At 40.6% G+C, this 24673-nt stretch overlaps 3 protein-coding genes across 3 annotated transcripts in view; all 3 read left to right on the top strand.

Annotated features, from left to right (window-relative positions):
• The first annotated feature begins 7 nt into the window (after positions 1-7).
• On the top strand, positions 8-12373 carry si:dkey-191g9.7 (uncharacterized). Its single transcript, XM_019271535.2, has 2 exons — positions 8-679; positions 9713-12373. The coding sequence occupies exon 2, from the start codon at positions 9720-9722 to the stop codon at positions 11262-11264; it is 1545 nt and encodes a 514-aa protein (XP_019127080.1). The 5' UTR covers positions 8-679; positions 9713-9719; the 3' UTR covers positions 11265-12373.
• A 4465-nt stretch (positions 12374-16838) lies between these two features.
• polr1c (RNA polymerase I and III subunit C) lies at positions 16839-23382 on the top strand. Its single transcript, XM_010755460.3, has 9 exons — positions 16839-16986; positions 18341-18412; positions 18707-18814; positions 20203-20335; positions 20895-21026; positions 21120-21272; positions 22364-22513; positions 22706-22822; positions 22969-23382. Exons 1-9 carry the CDS (start codon positions 16915-16917, stop codon positions 23091-23093), a joined length of 1062 nt encoding a protein of 353 aa, XP_010753762.1. The 5' UTR covers positions 16839-16914; the 3' UTR covers positions 23094-23382.
• A 912-nt stretch (positions 23383-24294) lies between these two features.
• The window catches only part of LOC104938998 (F-box only protein 28), a 9605-nt gene continuing 9226 nt past the window's right edge, over positions 24295-24673 (top strand). Inside the window, 1 exon segment of the mRNA XM_027275834.1 lies at positions 24295-24570. Within this exon segment, the coding sequence (XP_027131635.1) occupies positions 24391-24570 (180 nt within the window). The 5' untranslated portion in view covers positions 24295-24390.

The following is a 24673-nucleotide window of genomic DNA, read 5'->3' as shown; positions in this document are numbered from 1 at the left end:
GAGAACAACAGTGTGAAACTGAACCAGTGACTGAGTTCAGTGGAACCGAGTGTGGACGTGAGCGAAGACAAGAGGAAGGAGTGCAGAACAGAGACAAAGAGACAGGAAGCGGCTTTTTTCTTTCTTCTCTCTCAAGTACACACATTCATTCATGCATCAGTCCTGCTCCCCTCTCCCCAGGTGGAGGAATAGTGACGTTGGATGCCTGACTATCTCTTCTCATCATTCCCCCACCCCCCTCCATTCGTCTCCCACTACAGCCGGATAAGCCTACCACTAACCAGTTCCACTCGCTCTCTTACACAGCAGGGATTTGAAGATTGCATCCTCACATTTGTAATCAGATGTACAAGAGGATTATCCCAAGGTCTCCTCCATCTTGTTCACAGCTGAGGGGCTGCTGAGACAAAAGGCGGGAGAGAAGAGGAGGCTGTGGAGGAGAGCAGAGAGGGATCGCAAGCAGCTCAGTGAATGGAGTGGAGTTAAAGATAGAGAGAGAGAGGGAGGAAGGGAGAGGTCACCTGTGGATGTGAGGAGGAGGAGGAGGAGGGGGAGGAGGGGGAAGAAGAGGAGGAGGATGAAGGCTTTCTAAGGAACTGCACCCATCACCCGATTCATCTGCAAGGGAGAGGACAGAAGGGAGGATAGAGGCTGAGCAGCAAGTATTTCACTGTGAAAGGTAAGATGGTGGATGGAAATGTCGGAAACCTCTTTTCTCCTCTCTCTGTCTGTGTGTGTGTGTGTGTGTGTGTGCGTGCGTGCGTGTGTGTGTGTGTGCGCGCGCGCGCGTGTGTGTGTGTGCGCGCGTGCATCTGTTTGTTTGTGCGTAGTGCATGTGTGTCTGTTTTGTGTTCATGGGTGTGAATGTGATTGTGTGCAGAGACGCTGCACGTCGTTTTCTCGAATGAGTCAGTATCTGGAGATGTTATCTGTGTCAGAATTTAATAAATCAGAAAATCAGGTTTTGAAGTTTAATGTCGTAAAACTAACAGCTCCTGAAACCTATTGACAGAATTGAATCTGAACCCAGAGTGTGTTGAATCCCTGCATGTAGTGTCTCTGATTTACCACACGTCAGACTCGGCACTGTTAGCAAACACTGACTTGTTGCTGTCTGGATCCTGACAGGTTCTGACACACGTTCTCATGACGTAATGTGGATCCAGTCAGTCAGATGATCAGAATCATCCTGCCTCTATTTTTAAACATTTTGGGAAGTATTTACATATTTCTTTCTGTGAGATTAGAGGAACAACATCAGTCACATCACGTGTGTGTTGAGGAGCTGTAGTCAGGAGCCTTCAACACTTTAGGATAACAGCCTCCAAAGCTGACTGAGCACCTTGTAATTGTTTTTTCTGTTCTAAAATAGAAAAATGTGTAGTTCCAGTTACCTGTTGGGAGTGTTTTTTTTATACACAACAGGCAGTGCAGCATCTGTGCACAGCTTCATGAAGTTATTACAGTAAGGTTGCCAGGCTTACTAACTGTATCTAGCAGCCGACACTGTAGACAGTGATGCTGCACAGAGGTGCTGGGCGGGGTAGGAAACCTGTTGTATGATACAGATACATATTGTGTACATGGTGGCCATTTTCCCTTCTACGTCACACTCGGATACCTGGATATGTCCACTTGTGCTACTGCAGTGAAAAATTCTCCTGCTAGAATAACAGACCCGCCATCATAAAGGAGATGTCTGTAAAACTGTTGACACCTCCAGCTGCAAACAAGATCAATCTCTTTTAGAGCTTTTTTGATTTCATATTTGTTAAACTCTTCTCCATTTAAAAATTTGTGACATCATCACAAAGTAAAGTTTGAGCAGTCTGAACAGGCCGGACCAGTGAGAAAAACACTGCTTGTATTCAGTAAAGATATGAGGGAGTAAACCTGTAAAATAGAAAACTTTTTTGGTGTTGGCACTAGGTGATTCATTCTCATTGGACTGAATAGGCATCATGTCTGGTTATGTAGTCAGTTCCAAAAATATCTCCATCCAGAGCAAAATGGCCGCTGTGTGAATATGGTGAACTATTCCTTTAACTTGGGTTATAAAAAGGTTGCCAGTGAGCTGAAGGAAATTAACTGATGTGTGGTGAGTGTGGATAATTGAACGAGTTTAATCTGTTTATTTTTGTTTTCCTTATCCATGAAAGTAGTGTGTAACAGACGTCCATTTGAATGAGGGTTAAAGGTCCAGTGTGATTTTTGGGCAGAAATGCAACATAACACACATATCTATGTTTTCTATGATATATAAACACCTTATGAACAAATCATTATGTTTATACCTTATAAACATATAAGGCCTATAGCCTTTTCATCTACATATACTATGGGTCGAAAATATACAGCATCCACATCTTGCAGTGCCATGTTTGTTACAGTAAACCAGATGGATAAAGGGTGGTGAAGACCACGTTGCGCCACTATATTGCCAACGTAGCATGAAATGAAATATGTGAAGAGAATTAAGATAAGGACAGATGTGACATAGAGGGAGAAGTGTTTGGCTTTGTTAGAAGTTTGAGAAGGTAAATTTAGACAAATGGACGATCATAGTTATTATTTATCAGAAGAAGAGCCAAGAGAGCAGGAATCTTTGCATCTAAAAAGGGAAAACTTTATAAAGCAAAACTGACTTTGCAGGTTACTATGTTCCTATTAGACAATCCTCATCATAACTGACATGGGTTTATAATCAGAGCTGTAAATAATAAGAGAGTGCTGTATTTGTTAATATTCTATATCGTCAGCTATCATAAAAATATTCTGACAGTCAAGACAACAAGCAATGAGGGAAGAGTGAAATAAGGATTTTTAAGGACAGTTTTAATATGGTCATGTTTTTTGGTGTGGATCAGTGGTGTGAAGATTTTTTCCAGCTGTTTGAAGGTGTGGGCCTGTTGGTCCTCGTAGCAATAGAGCTGACTCAAATGTGCCTTTACCGTCCACCTATCTGATCAAGCCACTTGTTGAACTGCCTACACATTTTGTCTTGTACATTTCACCAAAATAATTACTGTCAACAATTGCAGGTTGAACATTGAGGCAGCATCGGTTTGAGTTCATACACCATCAAGACTTAAGACTACTTTAAATCAAAATCAAATCAAATCAAATTTTATTTGTATAGCCCAAAGTCACAAAGTACATTTTCCTCTGAAGGCTTTACAATCTGTACAGGGAGTGACACCCTCTGTCCTTAGACCCTCGGTTCGACCACGTTCAGTGATCAGAAAAATAAAAACTCTGCTTCTGCAAAACAAATGGACTTTTTACTTCATATGTGTGTTTGTACACAACCTGTGGCTAAATGAATATGTTCATAATTAAACAGTGGACAGGAACATACAACTATCCACGTTGACCAATTTGTGCCTGTGCTCTTTATTGATACACAGTTATAATATGTGCCAAATGCCAAGCAAGCATATCACAGCATTCTGTCTCCAACAATGATTTGACTAAAGGTAACAAATGCACTTCTGCCATGTTGAAACACTGTAAAAAAGTCTTCCTGTGCACGTGAGCTGTCGTTAACATGTAAGAGCTGAAATCAGCATGGAGACTAGAACATTTCATACATCATTATGGAACAGCTTCTGCAGCCTGCTGATTTCAGATTGTGATCCATGCTCTCAAACATCACCACAGAGATGACATATTTCTTAGATGCATAATGACTGAAGAGTTGTTCATTAGAGATTCATAATTATGTAGGTCACGTCTATCAGCTGTAAATCAATGTTTTCCTTTAGTGCAGTTGGTGTGGTGTGTGACATAGACAGGCACTCTGACCATGTGCTCCGTTCCTAAGGTCCAGGTTAGTGTGTGTGCTGGTTCACTGCTGGTTTACACATGAATAAAACATGATCAACCATTGCTGTGGGAAGTTAAACTGTGTCAAAATGTTGTAAGACTTGAAGGTCTCAGACACCTTTACCTGCCCCAGTGACATATCAGTCACGTCTCAGACACCTTTACCTGCCCCAGTGACATATCAGTCACACATGTTCCTTTTCCTTACAGTATCTGGACAGATTGGACTGAGCAGTCTGTCTGTGGATAATCCAAAGACATGTTTCTTTCCTTCAGTTACATTTATCATAATAATCTCTAAATGTTCTGTCCTACTATGTTTGACAGTGTGAAGTGTGTTCATACATCAAATCACATTTTATTTGTATAGCCCAAAGTCACAAAGTACATTTTCCTCTGAGGGTTTTACAATCTGTACAGGGAGTGACACCCTCTGTCCTTAGACCCTCGGTTCCAGTGAGGAAAAACTTGCCCACAAAAAACCTTTAACAGAAAAAAAATGTGTAAGAAACCTCAGGAAGAGCCACAGAGGAGGGATCCCTCTCCCAGGACGGACAGCCGTGCAATGGATGTCACGTGTACAGAACAAATCAACACAAACATATAGTACAATTACAATGAATGAGAAAATGACAATGAATTACAATGAATGATAAAATGATTACAGTAGCAGTGGAACCTGTGATAGAGATAGAGACACAGATGCACAGCAGCAGCAAATCATGAACTAACTATAAACTGTAATGGAGATATGGTAACAATAATGACAGTAATAATATATGTAGAGGACGTCATGCAGGACCACAGCAGCAGCCACGATCCATGAGAACCTGCTGGACGACAGAGCACAGAAACTCCAGGGAAGAAGTTTAGTTAGTAACATGCATTAATGAGACATGTATGTTTACAGATGGTGGTGGTAATGGGGAGAGAGAGGTTTCGGTAAGGGAGATGTGACTGCATCTTCAACCAATACCGTGCCTGGCTAGGCATAACCCTGAAAGAGACAGACAGACAGGGAGAGAGGGTAGTCTAGTCCTATAGCAGCATAACTAAGGGATGACCTGAGCCAGCCCTAACTATAGGCTTTATCAAAAAGGAAAGTCTTAAGTCTATTCTTAAAAGTGTTGACCGTGTCTGCCTCCTGAACCCAGAAAGGTAGTTTGTTCCACAGAAGAGGAGCCTGATAGCTGAAAGCTCTGGCTCCCAATCTACATTTGGAGACTATTGGAACCACAAGGAACCCAGCATCCTGAGAGTGCAGCGTTCTAGAGGGGTAGTAAGGTACTATGAGCGCTTTTAGATATGATGGTGCCTGATCTCGGTCTCTGTCAGAACACGTGCAGCAGCATTCTGAATTAGCTGCAAAGTCCTAAGAGACTTATTAGAGCAGCCTGATAACAAAGAGTTACAATAGTCCAGCCTAGAAGTAACAAATGTGTGGACTAGTTTTTCTGAATCCGCTTGAGACACAATGCGTCTGATTTTAGCGATGTTACGTAAGTGGAAGAATGCAGTCCTCGAAATTTGTTTTATGTGGACGTTAAAGGACAAATCCTGATCAAAAACAACTCCAAGATTCTTTACAGTGGAGCTGGAGGCCAGGGTGATCCCGTCTAAAGTAACTAAGTCTCTAGAAAGAGAGTTTCTGAGGTGTTTGGGTCCAATTACAAGAACTTCAGTTTTGTCTGAATTTAACATCAAAAAATTGTAGGTCATCCAACTTTTTATATCCTTAAGGCATGCTTGGAGTTTAGTTAACTGATTGGTTGCATCAGGCTTGATCGATAAATATAATTGGGTGTCGTCAGCATAACAATGAAAATTGATAGAGTGATTCCTAATAATGTTCCCTAAAGGAAGCATATATAAACTGAATAGAAGTGGTCCAAGTACAGAACCTTGTGGGACTCCATGACAAACTTTGGTCTGCATGGAGGATTCATCATTGACGTGAACAAACTGAGATCGATCTAAAAAGTACGATTTAAACCAGCTTAGGGCGGTTCCTTTGATGCCAATTCGATGTTCCAGTCTCTGTAAAAGAATTTGATGGTCAATGGTGTCAAATGCAGCACTAAGATCTAACAGGACAAGTACAGAGATGAGTCCTTTGTCTGATGCCATTAGGAGGTCATTTGTAACTTTGACTAATGCGGTCTCTGTGCTATGATGCACTCTAAATCCTGACTGAAAATCCTCAAATAGACTATTGTTATGGAGAAAGTCACACAGCTGATTAGCTACAGCTTTCTCAAGTATCTTAGACAGAAAGGGAAGGTTTGATATCGGTCTGTAGTTGGCTAAGACCTCTGGGTCTAGAGTGGGCTTTTTAAGAAGAGGTTTAATTACAGCTACCTTAAAGGACTGTGGTACATATCCTGATAATAAAGACAGATTAATCATATCCAATAACGAATTACTAACTACAGGTAAAACATCCTTGAGCAACCTGGTTGGGATGGAGTCTAAGAGACAGGATGACGGCTTAGCTGCAGAAATGATTAAAGTTATTTGATGAAGGTCGATGGGGGAAAAACAGTCTAAATACATATCAGGTTTTACAGCTGTTTCAAAACTTGCTGTATCAGAATGCAGATCAATGCCTGTTGAGGGCAAGAGGTGATGGATTTTGTCTCTAATAGTTATAATCTTATCATTAAAGAAGCTCATGAAGTCATTGCTACTTAGACCTAAAGGAATAGATGGTTCAGTAGAGCTGTGATTCTCTGTTAGCCTGGCTACAGTGCTGAAGAGAAACCTGGGGTTGTTCTTATTCTCCTCAATTAAAGAAGAGTAATAGGCTGCTCTGGCATTACGGAGAGCCTTCCTGTATGTTTTGAGATTATCTTGCCAGACTAGATGAGATTCTTCCAGTTTAGTGGCACGCCATTTGCGTTCAGATTTACGTGCCTCTTGCTTTAATTTACGAGTCTGCTGGCTATACCATGGTGCTAGCCTTCTTTGTTTAATTATCTTCTTTTTCAGAGGTGCAATAGAGTCTAGAGTTGTCCGTAATGAGCCTGTAATACTATCAACAAGATGGTCTATTTGTGGGTGGCTAAAGGAAGTAGACAAGTCCTCTGTTACAGTTAGACATGGCATTTGATTCAATGCTGAAGGAATCACTTCCTTAAATTTGGCTACAGCACTATCAGATAAACATCTGCTGTAGAAGCTTCTACACAAAGGCTTATAGTCCGGTAGTATGAACTCAAAGGTTATTAAAAAATGGTCAGACAGAAGAGGATTCTGTGGGAAGACTATTATATTATCAATTTCAATGCCATATGAAAGAACAAGATCAAGAGTGTGGTTCAGACAATGAGTCGGTTTATTTACACTTTGACAAAAGCCAATTGAGTCTAATAGAGAGATAAACGCAGTACTAAGACTATCATTGTGGTTGTCCACATGAATGTTAAAATCACCTACAATAATTACTTTATCTGTTTTAAGGATCAAGCCTGATGCAAATTCAGATTAAAAATTCAGAATAAGGACCTGGAGCTCGATATACTGTAACAAATAAAATTGGCTGCGATGTTTTCCAGGTTGGGTGAGTGAGGCTAAGAACAGGACTTTCAAATCAATTCTAATTTAGTTTAGGTTTAGGATTTATTAATAGACTTGAGTCAAATATGGCTCCAACTCCACCACCTCGACCAGTACTTCGAGGAACATGAGTATTATAATGACTCGGAGGAGTGGATTCATTTAAGCTAACATATTCATCCTCCTGCAGCCAGGTTTCAGTGAGACAAAATAAATCAATATCATAGTCTGATATTAATTTATTGACTAAGACAGCTTTAGAGGACAAAGACCTGATATTCAATAGTCCACATTTAATTCTCTTATTTTGGACTGTGGGAGATGTTGATTTAATTTTTATTAAGTTTTTATGATGAACTCCTCTTCTGTTTGTTTTATCTTTAAATAATGTGGTGGACGGGGGACAGACACAGTCTCTATACTAAAGGACTGGGTGGGCCACTGCTCTAATGGAGGCGCAGAGAAGCGTGTAAGACTGCAGCTCTGCTTCCTGGTCTCAACTCTGGGTTGTCGACATGGTTTTGGTCAGCTAATAAACTTGGCCATGTTTCTAGATATGAGAGCTGCTCCATCCAAAGTGGGATGGATGCCGTCTCTCCTAATCAGACCAGGTTTTCCCCAGAAAGGTGTCCAATTATCTATGAAGCCCACATCGTTTGCTGGACACCACCTCGACAGCCAGCGGTGAAATGACGACATGCGGCTAAACATGTCATCACTGGTCACATTGAGGAGGGGACCAGAGAAAGGAGAAGAGAGAGGAGGAGAGAGAAGCCATTGCTATGGCTAGGCTAGTTAGTGTGACTAACAGAAACTGGTAAAACTTTTGGATTGTACTTACTAAAGTTAAGAGACCTGTTCGTGCACAAACAGAACAATAGTAAACAATAGTGTAGAGATATGTAGATAACTGCTTATGTGAAAAATATACAAAAATCTGTTTAAGTGAGCAGAGCAGAGAGCACCGTGGCAGTAACACAAGAAGTGACAGAATACGCTTACTGTTAAGTGAGTCAGTTATTTTAAGTATGAAATACAGATTGTCTGCAGGTCATTCCCAATCTTAACTTCAATTTATTATTAGTAGTAGTACAATCATTATTATTGTAATTAATAAATTGATTGAGCTCACAAAATGCAATTATGGCGTGTCTAGAAAATACATAAATATATTGGCTGGTCATATCCTAGTTCTTTATCTATTTGTTCTTTGGGGAGACTCATTGTAAGAGTGTAGAGTAGAATGAACCTCAGGTGATAGCAGCAGGTGATTCACTCTTCTTGTGTTTGAGGTTTGGTTACACGGTTTAAAGAGTAACCTCTTCTAGTCTAAATATGACCTGCTCCATCAACTAGTGCTGAGCAGTGATGTACCATGGCACTACAGCACTGCATGTGACATCATTGCTGGGTGTAGTCTGAAGTACTAGAACACACACCTGTGATGTTATTAAAGATTTTTTTAGCCTTTTCAAACTTTATATTGACAGAGACAGCTGAAGAGTGACAGGAATGTGGGGAGAGAGAGATGGGGAATGACATGTAGCAAAGAGCCACAGGTCAGATTCAAACCCTGGGCTTCCACAGCAAGGACTGAGCCTTTGTACATGGGGCAGATGCTCTACCAACTGAGCTAACTAACACCCCTGTCTGGGTTAAAAAAAAATGATGACTGTTGCAACTGTACAATTACCTGGGCAAAGCGGGTGTTGAATCAAACTAGCACAGGGCAAGCCTCGGACTATAAAATATTCCAGCACAGTACTGCTGTACATGTTGCACAGGGAGGAGGAAGAATGGAGCTAACTTTCTTTTTGCCCTGTTGCCTGCATCTGCTTTATCTGGTGAGAGTTTATGGAGCAGCCTTCTGTGAGTGAGGTGCATTTGAGGACCTCAATGCATTATGATTGGTGGACATGTAAAGCCTTATGGGTAAATAATAATCATTTTAAAGTCTGATTTATGAGCCACATTTTCAATTGATTCTAAAATCTTGGTTGGTAATTTTAGAATGTGACAAAAAAACAAAGCATGGGAGTGATACAACTTCAGATAAAATCCAAATATATTAACGAATCTTAGCTCAGAAATTATAATTAAATAATAATTGAATGTTTTGTTCTTTTTTATTTACATTATATTGTGAAAAATTACTCAATATCCGTGTTGCAATATATAGTAGTGATCAATGGTCAAACAAAACTTTGTGTGTGTGTGTGTGTGTGTGTGTGTGTGTGTGTGTGTGTGTGTGTGTGTGTGTGTGTGTGTGTGTGTATTGTATATGAGCTGATCAAGTGAAACATCCAAACTCTATTTTTGATTTCTCATAAAGGGGTTCCATGGCAGCTGCTGGGCATCCTGTGTCGGAGCTGAACCCACTGGGGGGAGCTGTTTCCTTGGACTCTACGCTCTCTGGTCAGTCGCTCTTTGACACCTCCAAAAGCTCCACACAGGCAATATTACCTGCCAGGCTGGCTGGAGGACCAGGTTACACCTGCCAGGAGAAGCCAAAGGAGGCCGTCACTGAGATCTGTAAAGAACATTCAGCAACTCCTCCTACACAAGAAACTAACAGCAGGAGTCTGAGAACTGAACAGAAACAAAGCCTGCCTGAACACTACATGCCCTCCCAGGATTCAAGCCACTCTCATAGTCTGGCTGAGCCGCTTCAACAGGAGATAGTCGTGAACGTAAGCAATGAACACCCTCAGGCTGACAGGACTGGGCAGAGCATCAAGCCAGCCTCCCTGCCTGTCTACAGGAGTCACTCAGGCACTTTACCTCTGGTTAAACAGGGACTGCACCCCCTAGCTCCAGACAGTGATACATGTGGACTTGTTTACCATGGAGAAGATAAGAGTATCTTAGAGGGTGTGAGTCACTCCATGTTAGCCTGCAAGCAGCCCATGCAGCTGCAACAGTGCAACATTATCACTACTATGTGCAGAGGGGCCAACAGTGGAGAAGGTGGTATACATCAGCCTCCGAGCAGGTGTGTCTGTATCCCGTCCCCCAGGGCAGCAGCCAAAGCGGAGGGTGTTCAAAAAAATAGCCATCCTCCTCCTAAATGTGACAACGCACCCTGCTGTGGCTCTTACATCCAGCATGCCAATTTTGAGGACACATTTGCTGCCTACTGCCACCCCCAGCCCATTCCAGCCCCCTCCCAGGTGCTGCCACGCCACATGGAGTCAAGCTACGACATCCAGCGTCAAGCAGCACCTCCCTTAGCGATGAACCACCTCACCCTGCCTCGCCTCATCTCCTCTGTCAGTGAGACGGGCCTGGATGCTAAACACCTGCTGCGGTGCTGCAACCTCAACTGCTCTTGGATCAGCACACTACCTGCTGGTGCTGGACCGCAATCCCAAAAACATTTCGGTTTAGAAGAGTGCTGCAGTAGTCCCGCTGGCCATGTTAGAACCATGACCCGGGACATGAGTACTATGACCACCCATAAAGAGCTGAGGGATGTTGGGGTGCAGACAGGACAGACAATCACACCCCATGTGTTCCCCCAGATCTGTCTGGCAGAGGAAAACAGGAGTGAGACGTCCTGTAGCCAAACCACAAACACCGACACCGATGGAGGCAAGAAACCAGGTGGGGCTCCCAAGTCTCCAGTGAAGGAGGTGAAGTGGGATGCAGAAGGGATGACATGGGAAGTGTATGGGGCATCTGTTGACCCTGAGGAGCTGGGCCTGGCCATCCAGAGACACCTGGAGCTGCAGATCAAGGAGACGGCAAGCCATGCGGCCAAGCTCTCTCGCCAGGACACCAACACCTCCCGGAAGAACGGGAACTGTCAGAGAAAAAGGAGCAGGGTGATGGGTGCCATCCGAGCCCCGGCCTGTTGTGCCCGCACCACTACAGCTGTCGACTAACTGAGCAGCTGATTGACGGACGGACAGAACCTGAACACTGTGTTCAGTAGCCAGTATGGCTACTCATAGCCTCAGCCTCAAATGTCACCCATCTGATCTGAATGTCTACGGGCGGTAGAAAAGTCTGTATACCAGAACCAATGGAAAACCTTGAAATGATGATTAGAGATTTGTGTAATCATTGTGAAATCAAAATAAAAAAGTGCCAGACAGGAGGCTAATGAACTAACAACAGATTTATATTTCATTATTTGTTGTCCTATTGTAAATATGATTCCTTCAGCTGTGCACTGCCAGTGTTTTCAGAGGGCCACTACACACACGTATGTCTTCAAAATAAAGTGCTTACAGGACAGAGAGACCATGAAACAACACCTGTATAGTGGAAGGCAATCTGATGCAACAGTTGTGCAATAAATACTACACCTGTACTGCTTATAATGAATGTGAGGAATGGGGAATGAAATTTAATTTAATACAGAGACCTACCTAACCCTTACCTTTGACCAGTGGCTTTCTGTAATCCTAACTGTCTCAGGTCAACCCCTACAAGTTTTTTCTCCCTCTCCTCCCTCTCTCCCCTGGTTGCGGTGTTCCCCCTCCTATCTGACTGGGCTGTGACATGGATTTGTGATATTGGATGCCTGGCAAGAAGAGCCACTGACAATATCTTACCTAACCCTCATCCCTCACGTCCTAGTCTACACCTTCAGAAATGACCATAGAGTCAAATCAACACCTCTCTTAAAGTTACAACCAAAACTTGAGCAGCACACACATGCACACACTGACAAATGAAAATGAGTATCATTAGAATATTATAGAAAAAGTAAAAGTAGCGTACAAATGAACTTACAGTACACTAACAGTATATGCTAAAACAACAAGATAGATTGATCATGTCCTCTGAAAGGGAGTTCCATACCTCATGGCCAATTTAATGCTCCACATCTTTTATGTGTTTGGGGAATTTGGACTATATGGAAACAGTCTTTTACTGAGCACAGATATAATTAGGTACTTCAATGTGATTGACCTGTTTAGCCTACCTGTGTTTTCATAAACATGGTTTAAGCTCTTGAGTTTGCAGTTTCAGTATATCTTTCTTTCCTGCATATTTATTCTGAGTTTTATGTTTGTTTCTGTTTTGCAAATATATGAGTATGATTAAAATGATATGAAACTTACTGGATATACTTTCTTAATGACTGTATGAACATACATGGACATGATCAATCATCAACAACATTGGAACATTTCAAGGCTTTCTAGAACTCTTCACCTGTTTTCTGTACAGCTCATAGATTCTTGTTGGGATACAGAATTAAGAATTAAGAATTAAGAATTTAGTTATCTGCAAACAGATGAACAGGAAAACTGCAACACTGTTCACATCACTGTTCCATAGGCCAAAAGAATAAGTGGTCCATGAACAGATCCCAGTGGGATCCCAGTGAGCTTCATTGTGTACTTCATCCAATGCTGAATTATTTTTTGTCTTCACTGATTTTGTTTTCAACTAGCCTTGAGTTACTTCTGAGATAATATCAGCTAAATGAAGTTAGTCAGTAAAATTTGTATTTAATGTGTCAAAAACATTTTTTCTTATTACATTTTGCTTATTGGATGTTGGCTACTCAAAAAGACTCAAGTTCTGAAGTGAGTACAGTGGAAATATGGAAACATTTTAGGGTGACTTTTAAAAGTATAAATTACTTTGTTTGCATTCACCAAAATCATAAAAACAAAAGCAAAAATTGAGTCAATATTAATATTTATTTATTTTTTAAAGATAGATATTTGTTTATCTTGCCGTAATATATTACATAAATACTAAAAAATAAATACCTTTTCCCTTTTTATTTTTCACTTCCACACTTTTCACATTTACCTGGGTGTCACCATCATTTCAAATGTCCAAGTCTAATGGATAGATTGCCATGAAATGTAATGAACACGGTCATTCATTCATTCTAAGGGGATAAACAGTTCTCTTATGGTGTGCAGCTTTTGTTTCAATATGTCAGTTTTCAGTGCTGAGCTGCTGTGTGGCATGTAAGGACATATATCATTTGTGTTCAGGTGCAGTCCTGGCCCTAACCAATTTGGCGCCCTAGGCAAGATTTAAGGTGATGCACCCCTTGCATCACAGCACTGCCAATTTACATACAAACACACAAGAAACTGACTAGCTTTGCCTTTGATGTTTTATTCAATTAAAACAGTAAACATAAGGATAATAAAATGAAAATACAAAAAAATAATAACAAAAATAGGTAATGTACAAAAATACTTCAGATTCAGTCTTATTATCATTACAGTGAACTGCTGATTATCAGAATGCAAAGAAGCGGTAAACTGCAGTATAATATAACATATGGGAATGCTTTATTTTGTTATGAAGTATTAACATGAATGATGTGCATGATGTAAAGTTTAACACTATAAACACACTTTAGACAATATGAACTGTAACACAACAAACAACCAGCCTCACAACTCTAATATACAAAGGCGTGGTAAATGAAAAGCATTTTGATTGATTATTACAAGCAGAGCAAACAGTAGATAACCACATGTCAATAAACATGTAGACAGATGTAAACACCTGCTGAACAGATCTAATCTTTACCAATGACCCTGAGAAATGTAAGGTGGGAGGAGTTACATGTGCAATAACAGCTGTTAGGTCCCTCCATCACATTAACTGACGTTAAAACAAGCTAATGCTATTTATTGATTATCAAACCTTGTTAGACTGAAAATTACTATCGTTCTGCTACAGACAAATAAATACAGGCTTAGGAAATTTTTGTTGTTATTATTATTATTTAATAGGCTTTGCTGTTCAGTTAAATTAATGTGCTATTTTTTTCATATCAAGAAATAATAGTACCAACTAGTTTTAGTAGAAGAAAAGTGAAAGTTACTCTTTTTTTTCTTCCCCCATTTGTGGCGCCCCTTGGATGGACGGCGTCCTTAACATTTGCCTATAGTGCATATGCCACGGGCCGGCTCTGTTCAGGTGCCACAGTGTAAAGCTGCTAGTTTAAGATGAAGATAAATCACTCCTCCAGAACTTTAGCATTCATTATGGGGTGAAATAATATACTATTTACACAAGTGAAAGTCATTTATGCTGAAACTATAGGTGACATATGAATATTCCCAGTTATAGTATTATTGCATGCTTCAAGTGAAAACATTTCTCTTATTGAACATTTTTATAATTCAGACATGAATCCATTCCAGTGCCCACTTTATTGTCTCATCTGTATTGTATTGTATCAATAAATTATATCAATAAAGTATTAGAGACACCAGAAATGGAAAATATTGGGTGATATAAAACAAGTCAACCTTTCAGTGTGCTTTGAACATACATACAGTAAAGACAAACAATATCCTGTGAGGATTCATTATTGTCATGTGTGAATAAAGCAGACTTGAGGAATGAAATATGATGTTCATGAAGTCTTAAATATCATGATATTCTGTGTGAACTAACAGACAGACTATTCATCTAAAGTTTAAATAGACAATCTGACATGCTGAGAAATCCATTGACATTTTAGAAGTCATTTGTCATCTTCCCCATCTCTTTTTGTCCAGTACAGAGACAGTACAGAAAAGCCTAAACCATGCCTAAACCATAAAGCCATGGTTGGTGCCTATCTGCTTACAGGACATACAGAGATATACCTGATACTGATATACCTGTATGTTGTTGAAAGTTATTCTCTGAATGTAAAAAAAAAAAAAAAAAAAGTCACCATCAAAGTGGACAACACAATGTTACAGTAGAGTTGCTAACATGTAATATGTCTTGGTACCCTCTGGGGTACCTGCTAAAAAGATTTAACAAAACAAGTAACTAAAGGTAACTAAAGTTCTATGGTGGGCCTGAACTGCAAATCACAACAAGAAATCAGAAAAGACAACAAGAAAACAGAAAACACATCAGCAAATCAGAAAACACAACAAGAAAACAAAAAACACATCGGCAAATCAGAAAACATCGTTACTGTGTTTTTTGATTTGCTATTGTGTTTTTTGATTTGTTGTTGTGTCTTTGATTTGTTGTTGTGATTTCTGATTTGTCGTTGTGATTTGCACTTCAGGGCCACTGTACTAAAGGGCCCCTAATAGAGGTCAACAATTGCTAAAACACTAAAACCCATTGGCTGAGCAACGTTCTCAGTTGCCTGAACTCATTTCGCTAACTGTTCAGTCTGTCGTCAATAGCTTAAACCATTTCACATGGTAAAACACAATGTGCAGATCTCACTTAGACTTTTCAGCAAAACTCTAAACACATTCTGCACTCTAATGCACATGTCATCCAAACTTATACAAATAGAGCAGACATGTCACTGATTAAACACAACCACTCAAAATTGATTTCACTTGTTTTAAATGATGTGACACAACCAATATAAGCCATATCAGAGAGCAAACAGGTTGTTGAAGGTGGGAATGAGAAACTCTGAGAATGGATAGAAGAAACTATGTGAGAGGACGAGTGTGTATGTGAGGTGGGGACGAGGAGGAAGAGGAGGAAGACAAAAAAGAAGAAGAGGAAGACAAAGAGGAAGAGGAAGACAAAGAGTGGAAATATCCGATGAAATTCAAGCAACAATCATAGAGCATGTTCTTGTCCATGGACTGACAATGAGGGAAGCAGGACTTAGAGTGCAACACAATTTGAGACGATTTTCTGTGTCCAGCATAGTAAGGACATTCAGAGAAGAGAACAGGTTCAGGTTTTGTAATTGCAATAAACAAATTGTCTGGCCCTGAACATTGTGCTTTCCATATGTTTACAGTACTGACTGCTCAATAGATTTTGACTGGTTGCAGGTTCGTATCAACAAAGAACAAGAATTACAGTATCACAGAGACAAAGGACAAGTTTGTGAGATGCAGGATACAGTACTGTGAAAATACAAGGAGGAGGAAGAACAAAAAAAACTGCAAAGAGAAAAGCAGAGTAGTAATTTCTGATCAATTTTGAGGTACTATGATAGAACATGTTTTCATTCATCAAAAGACAATGACGGAAAAATATGAAATTTGTTTTGAGATTAAAAATGTACTTATGTATGTTTTGAACAATGTGTTTTCTATTTTTTGGTGTATTGTTTACTGACTGATAGTCTATATCATTTTCATCGCTATGTTAATGATTTGAGAGGAGTGCTTGGTTTTGAGCAAAGGTAAATCTGTTTTGTAAATAGTGCTTGAAGATGAGGTTATATGATTAATGTTTTCAGAAAATGGAGCACGGTTTCAGAAATTGTGTTTTAGCAATTGAGAAACACTGTAAACAGGATGAGAAATGTGATTATGTGTTTTTTTTTTTTTTTTTTACATTTAATAAAGTATGAACCTAAAATAGAGTATAACATGGACTAAAATGGAATTACATTTGGTGAAGAGTGCATGTGCAGTTTTGGTCTCTATAGCTAATTTCCCCGTTCATGACAACTGTGCTAGACCTGCTCTGTATGTACAGTGTCATGAGATAACTGTAGTTATGATTTGGCTCTATATGAATAAAAATGAACTGACGCAGCATGGACAGTAACGCCCCGCTGATGACGCAGTATGACCGGAAGTGTGGGCGGAGCGCAACAGACTACTTGGCAAAATGGCGGCGACCATGAAGAACGTGGATGAAATACGGAATCGAGTGATCCTGGGAGAATTCGGTGTGAAGAATGTAAGTGTGTGTTTAAGACTAATTTCATGACAAGCACCGGCTGGCTGCACCGTGCACGAGTCCTCTGAGCAGCTGCACCGAGCCGCACGTGACTGACGCCGCGTGTGTCTGAACAGTTACTGTACTGCCGCGCGCTGTACGGATGTTTGACATGATGAAGTGACTTATTAACGTTTAATGAACAGCGGCATGTTTTATTGGTAATGACGAATACTAAAAAAATATAACACACAGGCCAACTGACAGAACAGTGACGCAGTTAGTTTGGCCTGCTTCTCACTGTACTCAGTAATATTGCTCATAAACAGCAGTAAGTATGTCTACTAAATTAATTAAAAACAAGTTTAGCATGTTAAGACCTGTATAGTATTCCTGTTATATCTCTGTCTGCACTCGGTACACTCCATAACTTACTATGAGTTAAAAACAATTCAACTTAAACTTCTATGTCCTTTCAAATATGACTTATGTTCAAAATATTCATATCAAAAGTTTATTATGTTCTGTTGTTACATCTCGTGGCAGACCCATCATCCTAATGCCATATGTGTATGATATTTGTTTTATGTGATATCAGTATGATATGATGTTGGTCTGTTAGAGACTCTAGAGACAGAGGCGGTCAGATGTGCTGTTGTAGTCTGCACACACTGAATAGTCATAAACCTCCACATCAGGATCATCACGCTCAGCCGAGTGTTACTTTATCACAGAGGAGCAAGAGGCCATGCAGAAACAGTGTCATCACTGCAGGGCCAGGAAGAACACGTGCAACAGATCTGTCCTTATCAATAAAGATTTTACTCAACAGTTTTCTAATGATTGCTGGTTCAACTCCAAGATGATACAGTATGCATTGAACTCTAAAATGATATAAAAATGAATTCCCAGATTGAGATGTCTAACCACCTGTTTACATTTTGCAGTATTTTGGCTATTGCAGACTGCAGCACAGCATCCAAGAAAATGAACACACAGAGCTACGTCTAATGTATTTTTGCAACTTCTAAAAAGGAGAAAAATCGTTAAAAAAAATCTTTTCACTTAATAATTAAAAATGTTCAATGAAAATTCATATTGCCACCAAAGTCCACCAGTATAGCAAAGCCAAACTGAGGTCAGAGGTTCTACTGAATACCCTGTATGATCTGAACATCCTTATAAAATACAGAAGTGTTTGAAACAGCATCAAATTTTAAAATTAAATGTATGGTTTAAAAAGTAAAGCGTTGAGGAATCTTTCAGATGTGACATATAAACGTGTGTACATGAAACACTCATGAAAGCTGAATAAGTTCAGAATGTTTGCTACCGCATTAAGCTCATTAATTGATTGATTATTTGTTGCTTTCAGGTTCACACATCAGATTTCCCTGGAAACTACCCTGGCTATGATGATGCCTGGGATATGCATAAATTTCAAAAGGTAAGCGCCTTTCTGTCAGGTTAGACCTGAAAGTGGCTGCATGGAGCAGGTGCTATTCTCCAGGCTCCCTCTAAATGCCACATCTCTTACCTCGAAAGCTGAGCCTTCTTTGGGTCACTACCCAAAGCTCATCGCTGTAGGTGATAGTTGAACTAGTACATTGAAAGTTTTTACAACCAAATCATTCTACCTCAGTGCACAGAAAGCCTTAGTATGCTGTAAGAAATGTATGAAATGCGTTTGACCCAATGAGCGCTCAAGCTGATTAAACTTGTCTCTCCTGTCTATTTGCAGAACTTTAGAATTGATGTGGTGCATCTGGATGAGAGCAGTATGGAGTTTGACATGGTGGGGATAGATGCAGCCATCGCCAACGCCTTCAGGAGGATCTTATTAGCAGAGGTGGGTTTCTGCGGTGCTGAGCTTTATTTTCCGCAGCAGAAGATATTCACGTCCTCTGACAAGGGTCTTTGAAGAAGCTGAGTCATGTTTAAGAAAATGCTTTGAGGTTCACACAGTCAGCCTGTGTCCTGTGCTCGGTCTTGTCTCTCCTCCTTTCTCTTGTCCTACTCTGCCTCTGTCTCATCTGTATGACCTGTCAGTCTGTCTGTGGAATACATGTGAAGTAAAGTACTTGATTTAGAAAGCTGCGAAATTGAAATCAAATTACTTCTGGGTGTTTTCACAGTTCATCTACAGTACAGGAGGCAGAATACCAGCAGCTAGCCTCAGCGTCATCAGGAGCATCATCCACCTTTCTTTTCCTCACCAGCCAGTTCTCCAAACTTGTCAGAAAGTTCCAAATTGTATAGTTTGACTAACGAGGTACATGCACAGAGATGAACAGTGATCACATTTTGGAAATATTTTGTCTGTCAACATTTTCCAAAGATGACATTCAAATAGTCATTTAAAAATAAAATAGCCTGCACACGTTGAAATATATTTGAACCTCTGTTAACTGTTTAATGGACCTGTTGAATTTTTAACATTATAGTGAATTACAAACACACCAAAGCAAATCGAAAGGCCTACAGTACCTTTCACTGAGAGTCGAACAGTCACCTGCGCTGGAATGAGAGTTTAACATTCAATGAATTAGAGTCAGATTTAGATTAGGGCAAACAAATGACTATTGTTACACATAAAAACTCACTACAGCAGTTTCATGTTTAAACCATTTGATCCGTCTCCCCCAATACAACAATACTGATGGGACAAGTCATGCTTTTTCAAATTGTTGAGATTATTGAAATGATGTAACGCTACAGCGACTCAGCACTTTTTGTGTGTATGATCTGGCACAGAGTGGAATTTAATATTTTAGTGCTCCTTTATGTGTTGTGTCTCTTTGACTGTGCAGTCAGCTATAGACTTTTCATTAAGACAAAGAGTTCCTCCTCCGATAAATCGGACTTGCTGAACTTTGAGCTGTTCTGTGTCTCTTCATTGTAATAAGTAGATAGTGGAACCTTCGTTGCTGCCAGTTGCTAGCCAGTGGCTTTGGATAAATAAAACTACTCTGGCTGCGTAAAGTTGAGATGTCAAGTTTATTGCGTTTGTGGACATATTTTCTATAGCAGCAGTGCTTAACATTTAGCAGCAACACTGCACTTCTGTTTGATACATATTGGAGAAACATTGCATCAGTGTAACAACTTATATACTTAAATACATATATGACACCTCATGAGAAGACATTCTCAATTTTGTTTATCTGTGCAGTTTTTAAGAGAAAAAAGTTTAGAGTTTTTCATTTTAGGAGCTTTGATTTATCTTTGTTTTTGTAGGTGCCCACCATGGCTATAGAGAAGGTGTTCATCTATAACAACACATCCATCGTCCAGGATGAAGTCCTGGCCCACAGATTAGGCCTCATCCCCATCAAAGCTGACCCTCGTCTGTTTGAGTACAGAAATACTGGTAAGGCTACACAGTGGTGAAACTCACACGCACACACACACTGCTTTTTGTTCTCTTCAGGGATCTTATTAGCTGTAGCATTAAAGGTTGGTGAGTGATTACATTTAAAGATTGTTCTGTTGTCTCTGTCATTGTTGTTGAGTGTGCAGAAGCCAGTTTCTGTCATGTCATGTCTAATTAATTTATTTCATTCATTTATTTATTTATTCAATGGGACCATGTACAGTATTAAACATAAACACATAAACATAAATTTGTGTAGACGACCTCTAGCTTCAACCTGAAAAAGAGTCGGACAGCAGAAGAATGAAGTCCTCATTTATTCTGTATGTGATTCGATCATTTCGGTTGCTGACCAGTAGGGAAGCAGGGAAATGTTAATGATTTGTCAGGTTCTCTACGTTTATATGACCTGCAATGATTGCACTGATTGAATTTTCTTGACCGATTCTAACTTTTTAGAAAGTTGGACTCCCTGATTTCAACATTGTTGAACTTGTATAACCATAGTTATGTACACAGTTTTTTCACTGAACGTGTTTGGTTATATTTATTCCAGGTGAAGAGGCTGCAGAGGAGGAGGGTTCAGAAATAGACACAATTCAACTCCAGCTGAAGATTAAATGCAGCAGGAACCCCAGAGCCAGCAAAGACTCGTCTGACCCACGAGAGCTGTATCTGAACCACATGGGTAGGTTTCAGGTGACACCAAATGAACACATATTACTTGTGTTGTTTGCAGATTGATTAATTGATTAGTGATGTCCTGTGCGTCTCGTCTCAGTTTATTCCAAAGACATAAAGTGGGTCCCCATTGGGAACCAGGCAGACGTGTTTGCAGACTCCATCATCGGGCCGGTACATGATGACATCCTGATAGCTCAGCTACGACCGGGACAGGAGCTGGACATTATCATGCACTGTGTAAAAGGAATTGGTAAGAGCTTTAGTGTCTGTACCACCTGTGCTTTGGTCATGTGATCAGTTCAGATGGTAATAAACTACACACATTTGTGTTTGGTAGATTTGTTGTAACAATGCTATTGGGCATTAAATCTTCAACCATTGGGAAGTCTGATTATTTCTCTTTTAAATGGAGCCACATTTGAGCAGCAGAGCTGAGTATGTGGGTTATGCCCATGAAAATTGGCAAATTTTCTCTGACAACGCCAAACCGCTTTTCTTTGCTGTTGCTATTGACTTGTTTTGAGCTTCTTGAGATGTCTGCAACATGTGCATTGGAACCTGAACATGTGGAGGAATGTTATGTTCAGCAGTGAGTCCAGATTCTACCTACGGCGCGTGGAGAAGATGCGGAGAATGCTTTGCTGATTGCTGCACCGATAGAGTAACATCTTTTGGTGGAGGCAGTGTGATGGTGTGGGGCGACATCTTCCTCAGTCATCATTGGAGGTAATCTCGTTCCAGAGAGAGATCACGATGAAATTCTGCAACCAGTGGCAATCCCATATCTCTACAGTCTGGGACCAAACTCTATCCTCCAAGATGACAAGGCTCGCCCCCACAGAGCGGCGTTTATCAGAGACTACCTCCAGAATTTGGCAGTGGAGAGGATGGAAAGGCCTGTCAACAGGAACACTTGTAGGATCAGCTTGGGCATGCTGTTCGTTCCAGAGTGACCAACACAACCATGTTGGCTGACTTTGGTGACAAATGCTGTAGAATGGGATGCCATCCCACAGCAGTGTGTGACCAGGCTGGTGACCAGCATGAGGAAGAGGTGCCAGGCTGTTGTGGCTGTGTGTGTTTCTTTCACACGCTACTGAGGCTTCTGTTTGTTAAATTCATAAATTTTTAAATTGCCAATATGTCTTGTTTCTTTAGACTTCAATTACCCAATCCACCAAACGAGAGTCAACAGCAAAGTTGACGTTGTCAGAGAAGATTTGGCAAATTTTTCATGGGCTCTGCCCACAAACTCAGCTCTGCTGCTGATCACACAAATTTCCTGACTTTTTGAGCTTAGTTTATTTTCTTTCCTGATATTAAAGCATGTTCTCTGTTCAGGTAAGGACCATGCTAAGTTCTCTCCGGTGGCCACAGCCAGCTACCGCCTCCTCCCAGAGATCACCCTGATGGAGACGGTGGAGGGTGAGAAGGCAGAACGCTTAAAACGCTGCTTCTCACGAGGTGTTATAGAGCTGGAAGATGTTAATGGTAAGACTCATCTAACTGCTATTATATATTAAAGAAAGATTCAGTGATGGATAACCATCCTGTTAGCATCCTAAATCCTCAACATTTCATCATTTATGACAGTTCAGCAGTGCCCAAACAAAATTGGATGGATATTAGGATGATTAGGATGTTGGGATATAATTGTATGTTGTGTTGTGTTGTCCACCTCAGGGAAAAAGGTTGCTAAAGTAGTAAATAGCCGTCTGGATACATGCAGCAGGGAAGTCCTCCGACACGATGACCTGAAGAATGTGGTGAAGCTCGGAAGACTGCGAGACCATTTCATCTGTATGTTCATAAACCCTTAAAAAACAGCATTCACACTCAAATAATCTCAAATAATGAAAACCGTAATAAAAATCAGAGGTGACTTTGTTTAAGTTCCATCAGTTAGTCTGTGTCAGTTGATGGATCTCTTCTCTCCTCTCTCACAGTTACCGTGGAGTCGACTGGCATCCTCCCACCAGAAGTCCTTGTCACAGAGGCCATCAAAGTCCTCATGGCCAAGTGTCAGAGGTTTCTCAATGAACTGGACTCCGACATGAATGAAGTGAAATGAAATGACTGAGCATGCTCAGACCCCCCACAAAGGATCTGACATTGAAATAGCCTATCAGGGCTTGAATTGACACTATGGTGGATTGGCTCTGTTAAAAACTCGGCTGTGCTGATCAAACCTATGAATCTTCAGATTTTGCGAATCAGTTTTGGTCATGGTTGGTAGACTTGCCTGTAAGTATGTATATAAAGCTGTCTCTAATGTTTTGGATCCTATTCTTGTTGAGGTGAGCTGAGTCCTCCTTAAAAAAACATGCTAAGTTTAATAAAATCATCACCAGTAATATCTACATGGCCGCCTCTTTTTCTGCTGCCACTGCCACAGGTCCATACATGAAAGCAATATGAATACAGCGCTACCTCCTTTTTATTGTATGCACACATACTGTATGTCCCACACATTGTTACACATAGCATGTTTGCGCACATGGCAAACAACAATGTCTCTTTTCAGACTTCAGTGGAAAACATGACCAAAACACACATTTCATCTGCAATGTTAATCTAATCTATGTAACGTTACAGTACATATGTTTAAAGGCAGTTTTCTTAAAATGAGCCAGAAATCACTTCAGTAACACTCACACACACCAAACCCTTCAGTTCTATTCCAATCTATGTTTGCACCTCAGAGGGTTGTTCATGTTCTCTCCACTGGTAGAGCACCATAGAGGGCACTGTAAAGTCTTTTATCTACCATAGGTGGCACCCAAGTGGGCACCTTTTGCGGTGTCCACTGCAAATGGAACAAGTGCGGGTTCTTGACAGATAATTTCCCCTTGAGGGATTTATAAAGTATCTATTCTATTCTATTCTGTTCTTTAGGCTGCAGAACATGAATGAAAGTCACAGCATTATCTGTATAGAGGTTGTGCAAACTGAGTCATGATGCAAAATGTCCAGAAAAACAGCAATTTAGGGAACTGTTAGTCTGTGTATTGACATTAATCCATGTGTGCATCTGTGAGTTCTGGTCCAGGAGGTCAGATGTCAAATGTTCCACTGGCAGGCTCTTCATGATGAACTGCTAAAAGTAAAAGTGGGATGCTGGAGGATGCTCTTCTACAACCTGGCAACCAAAAGGTTGTTCAGATCATTTGAAGATTAATAAATGCTTTGTTAGTTGAATCTGATAAATCATTCACCACGTGTAACTTAGTTAGAACAGAATCAACCCTTTCTGATGTTTTTCCTCCATCACTCCTCACTCTTCTTCTGTCATTTTATTTTGTCAAATGGCACGCTCACGCTGGCCCCTTTTGGAAACGTCACTTCCGCCTCCTCCTTAGCAAAGCAAGATGGCGGCCGTCGTAGACAGAGTTGATGGATGTGCTGGGTCGTTGGACTCAGACTCGGTGTCACCGAGACAGACAACACCTCCGCCGGACCAGAACAACCCGCTGCTGGGACTGCCCATCGTGGCCATCGAGACTATCCTCAACTTTCTGTCCTACGACGAGATCAGCCTGCTGCGCGCGGTAAGGAGACACAAACAAGGCAGCTAGGAAGGGAACAAAGCTAACGTTAGCTCCATGCACTGCTTATCTGTGGACACTGCTTCACTTCATTTATATATATATA

Source organism: Larimichthys crocea, unplaced genomic scaffold (genome assembly GCF_000972845.2).
Source record: "Larimichthys crocea isolate SSNF unplaced genomic scaffold, L_crocea_2.0 scaffold220, whole genome shotgun sequence".
In the NCBI taxonomy this organism is placed as follows: Eukaryota; Metazoa; Chordata; class Actinopteri; family Sciaenidae; genus Larimichthys; species Larimichthys crocea.
The sequence above is the reverse complement of the archived record's forward strand: the minus strand, read 5'-3'. Positions and strand labels throughout refer to the sequence as shown.

Bases quoted from the DNA above. Each gene is read 5' to 3' on its own strand.
- si:dkey-191g9.7 (XM_019271535.2), top strand. From the start codon at position 9,720: ATGGCAGCTGCTGGGCATCCTGTGTCGGAGCTGAACCCACTGGGGGGA.
- polr1c (XM_010755460.3), top strand. From the start codon at position 16,915: ATGGCGGCGACCATGAAGAACGTGGATGAAATACGGAATCGAGTGATC. The intron at 16,987-18,340 runs GTAAGTGTGTGT...TGTTGCTTTCAG, and splicing joins GAGAATTCGGTGTGAAGAAT to GTTCACACATCAGATTTCCC. The intron at 22,514-22,705 runs GTAAGACTCATC...TGTCCACCTCAG, and splicing joins AGAGCTGGAAGATGTTAATG to GGAAAAAGGTTGCTAAAGTA.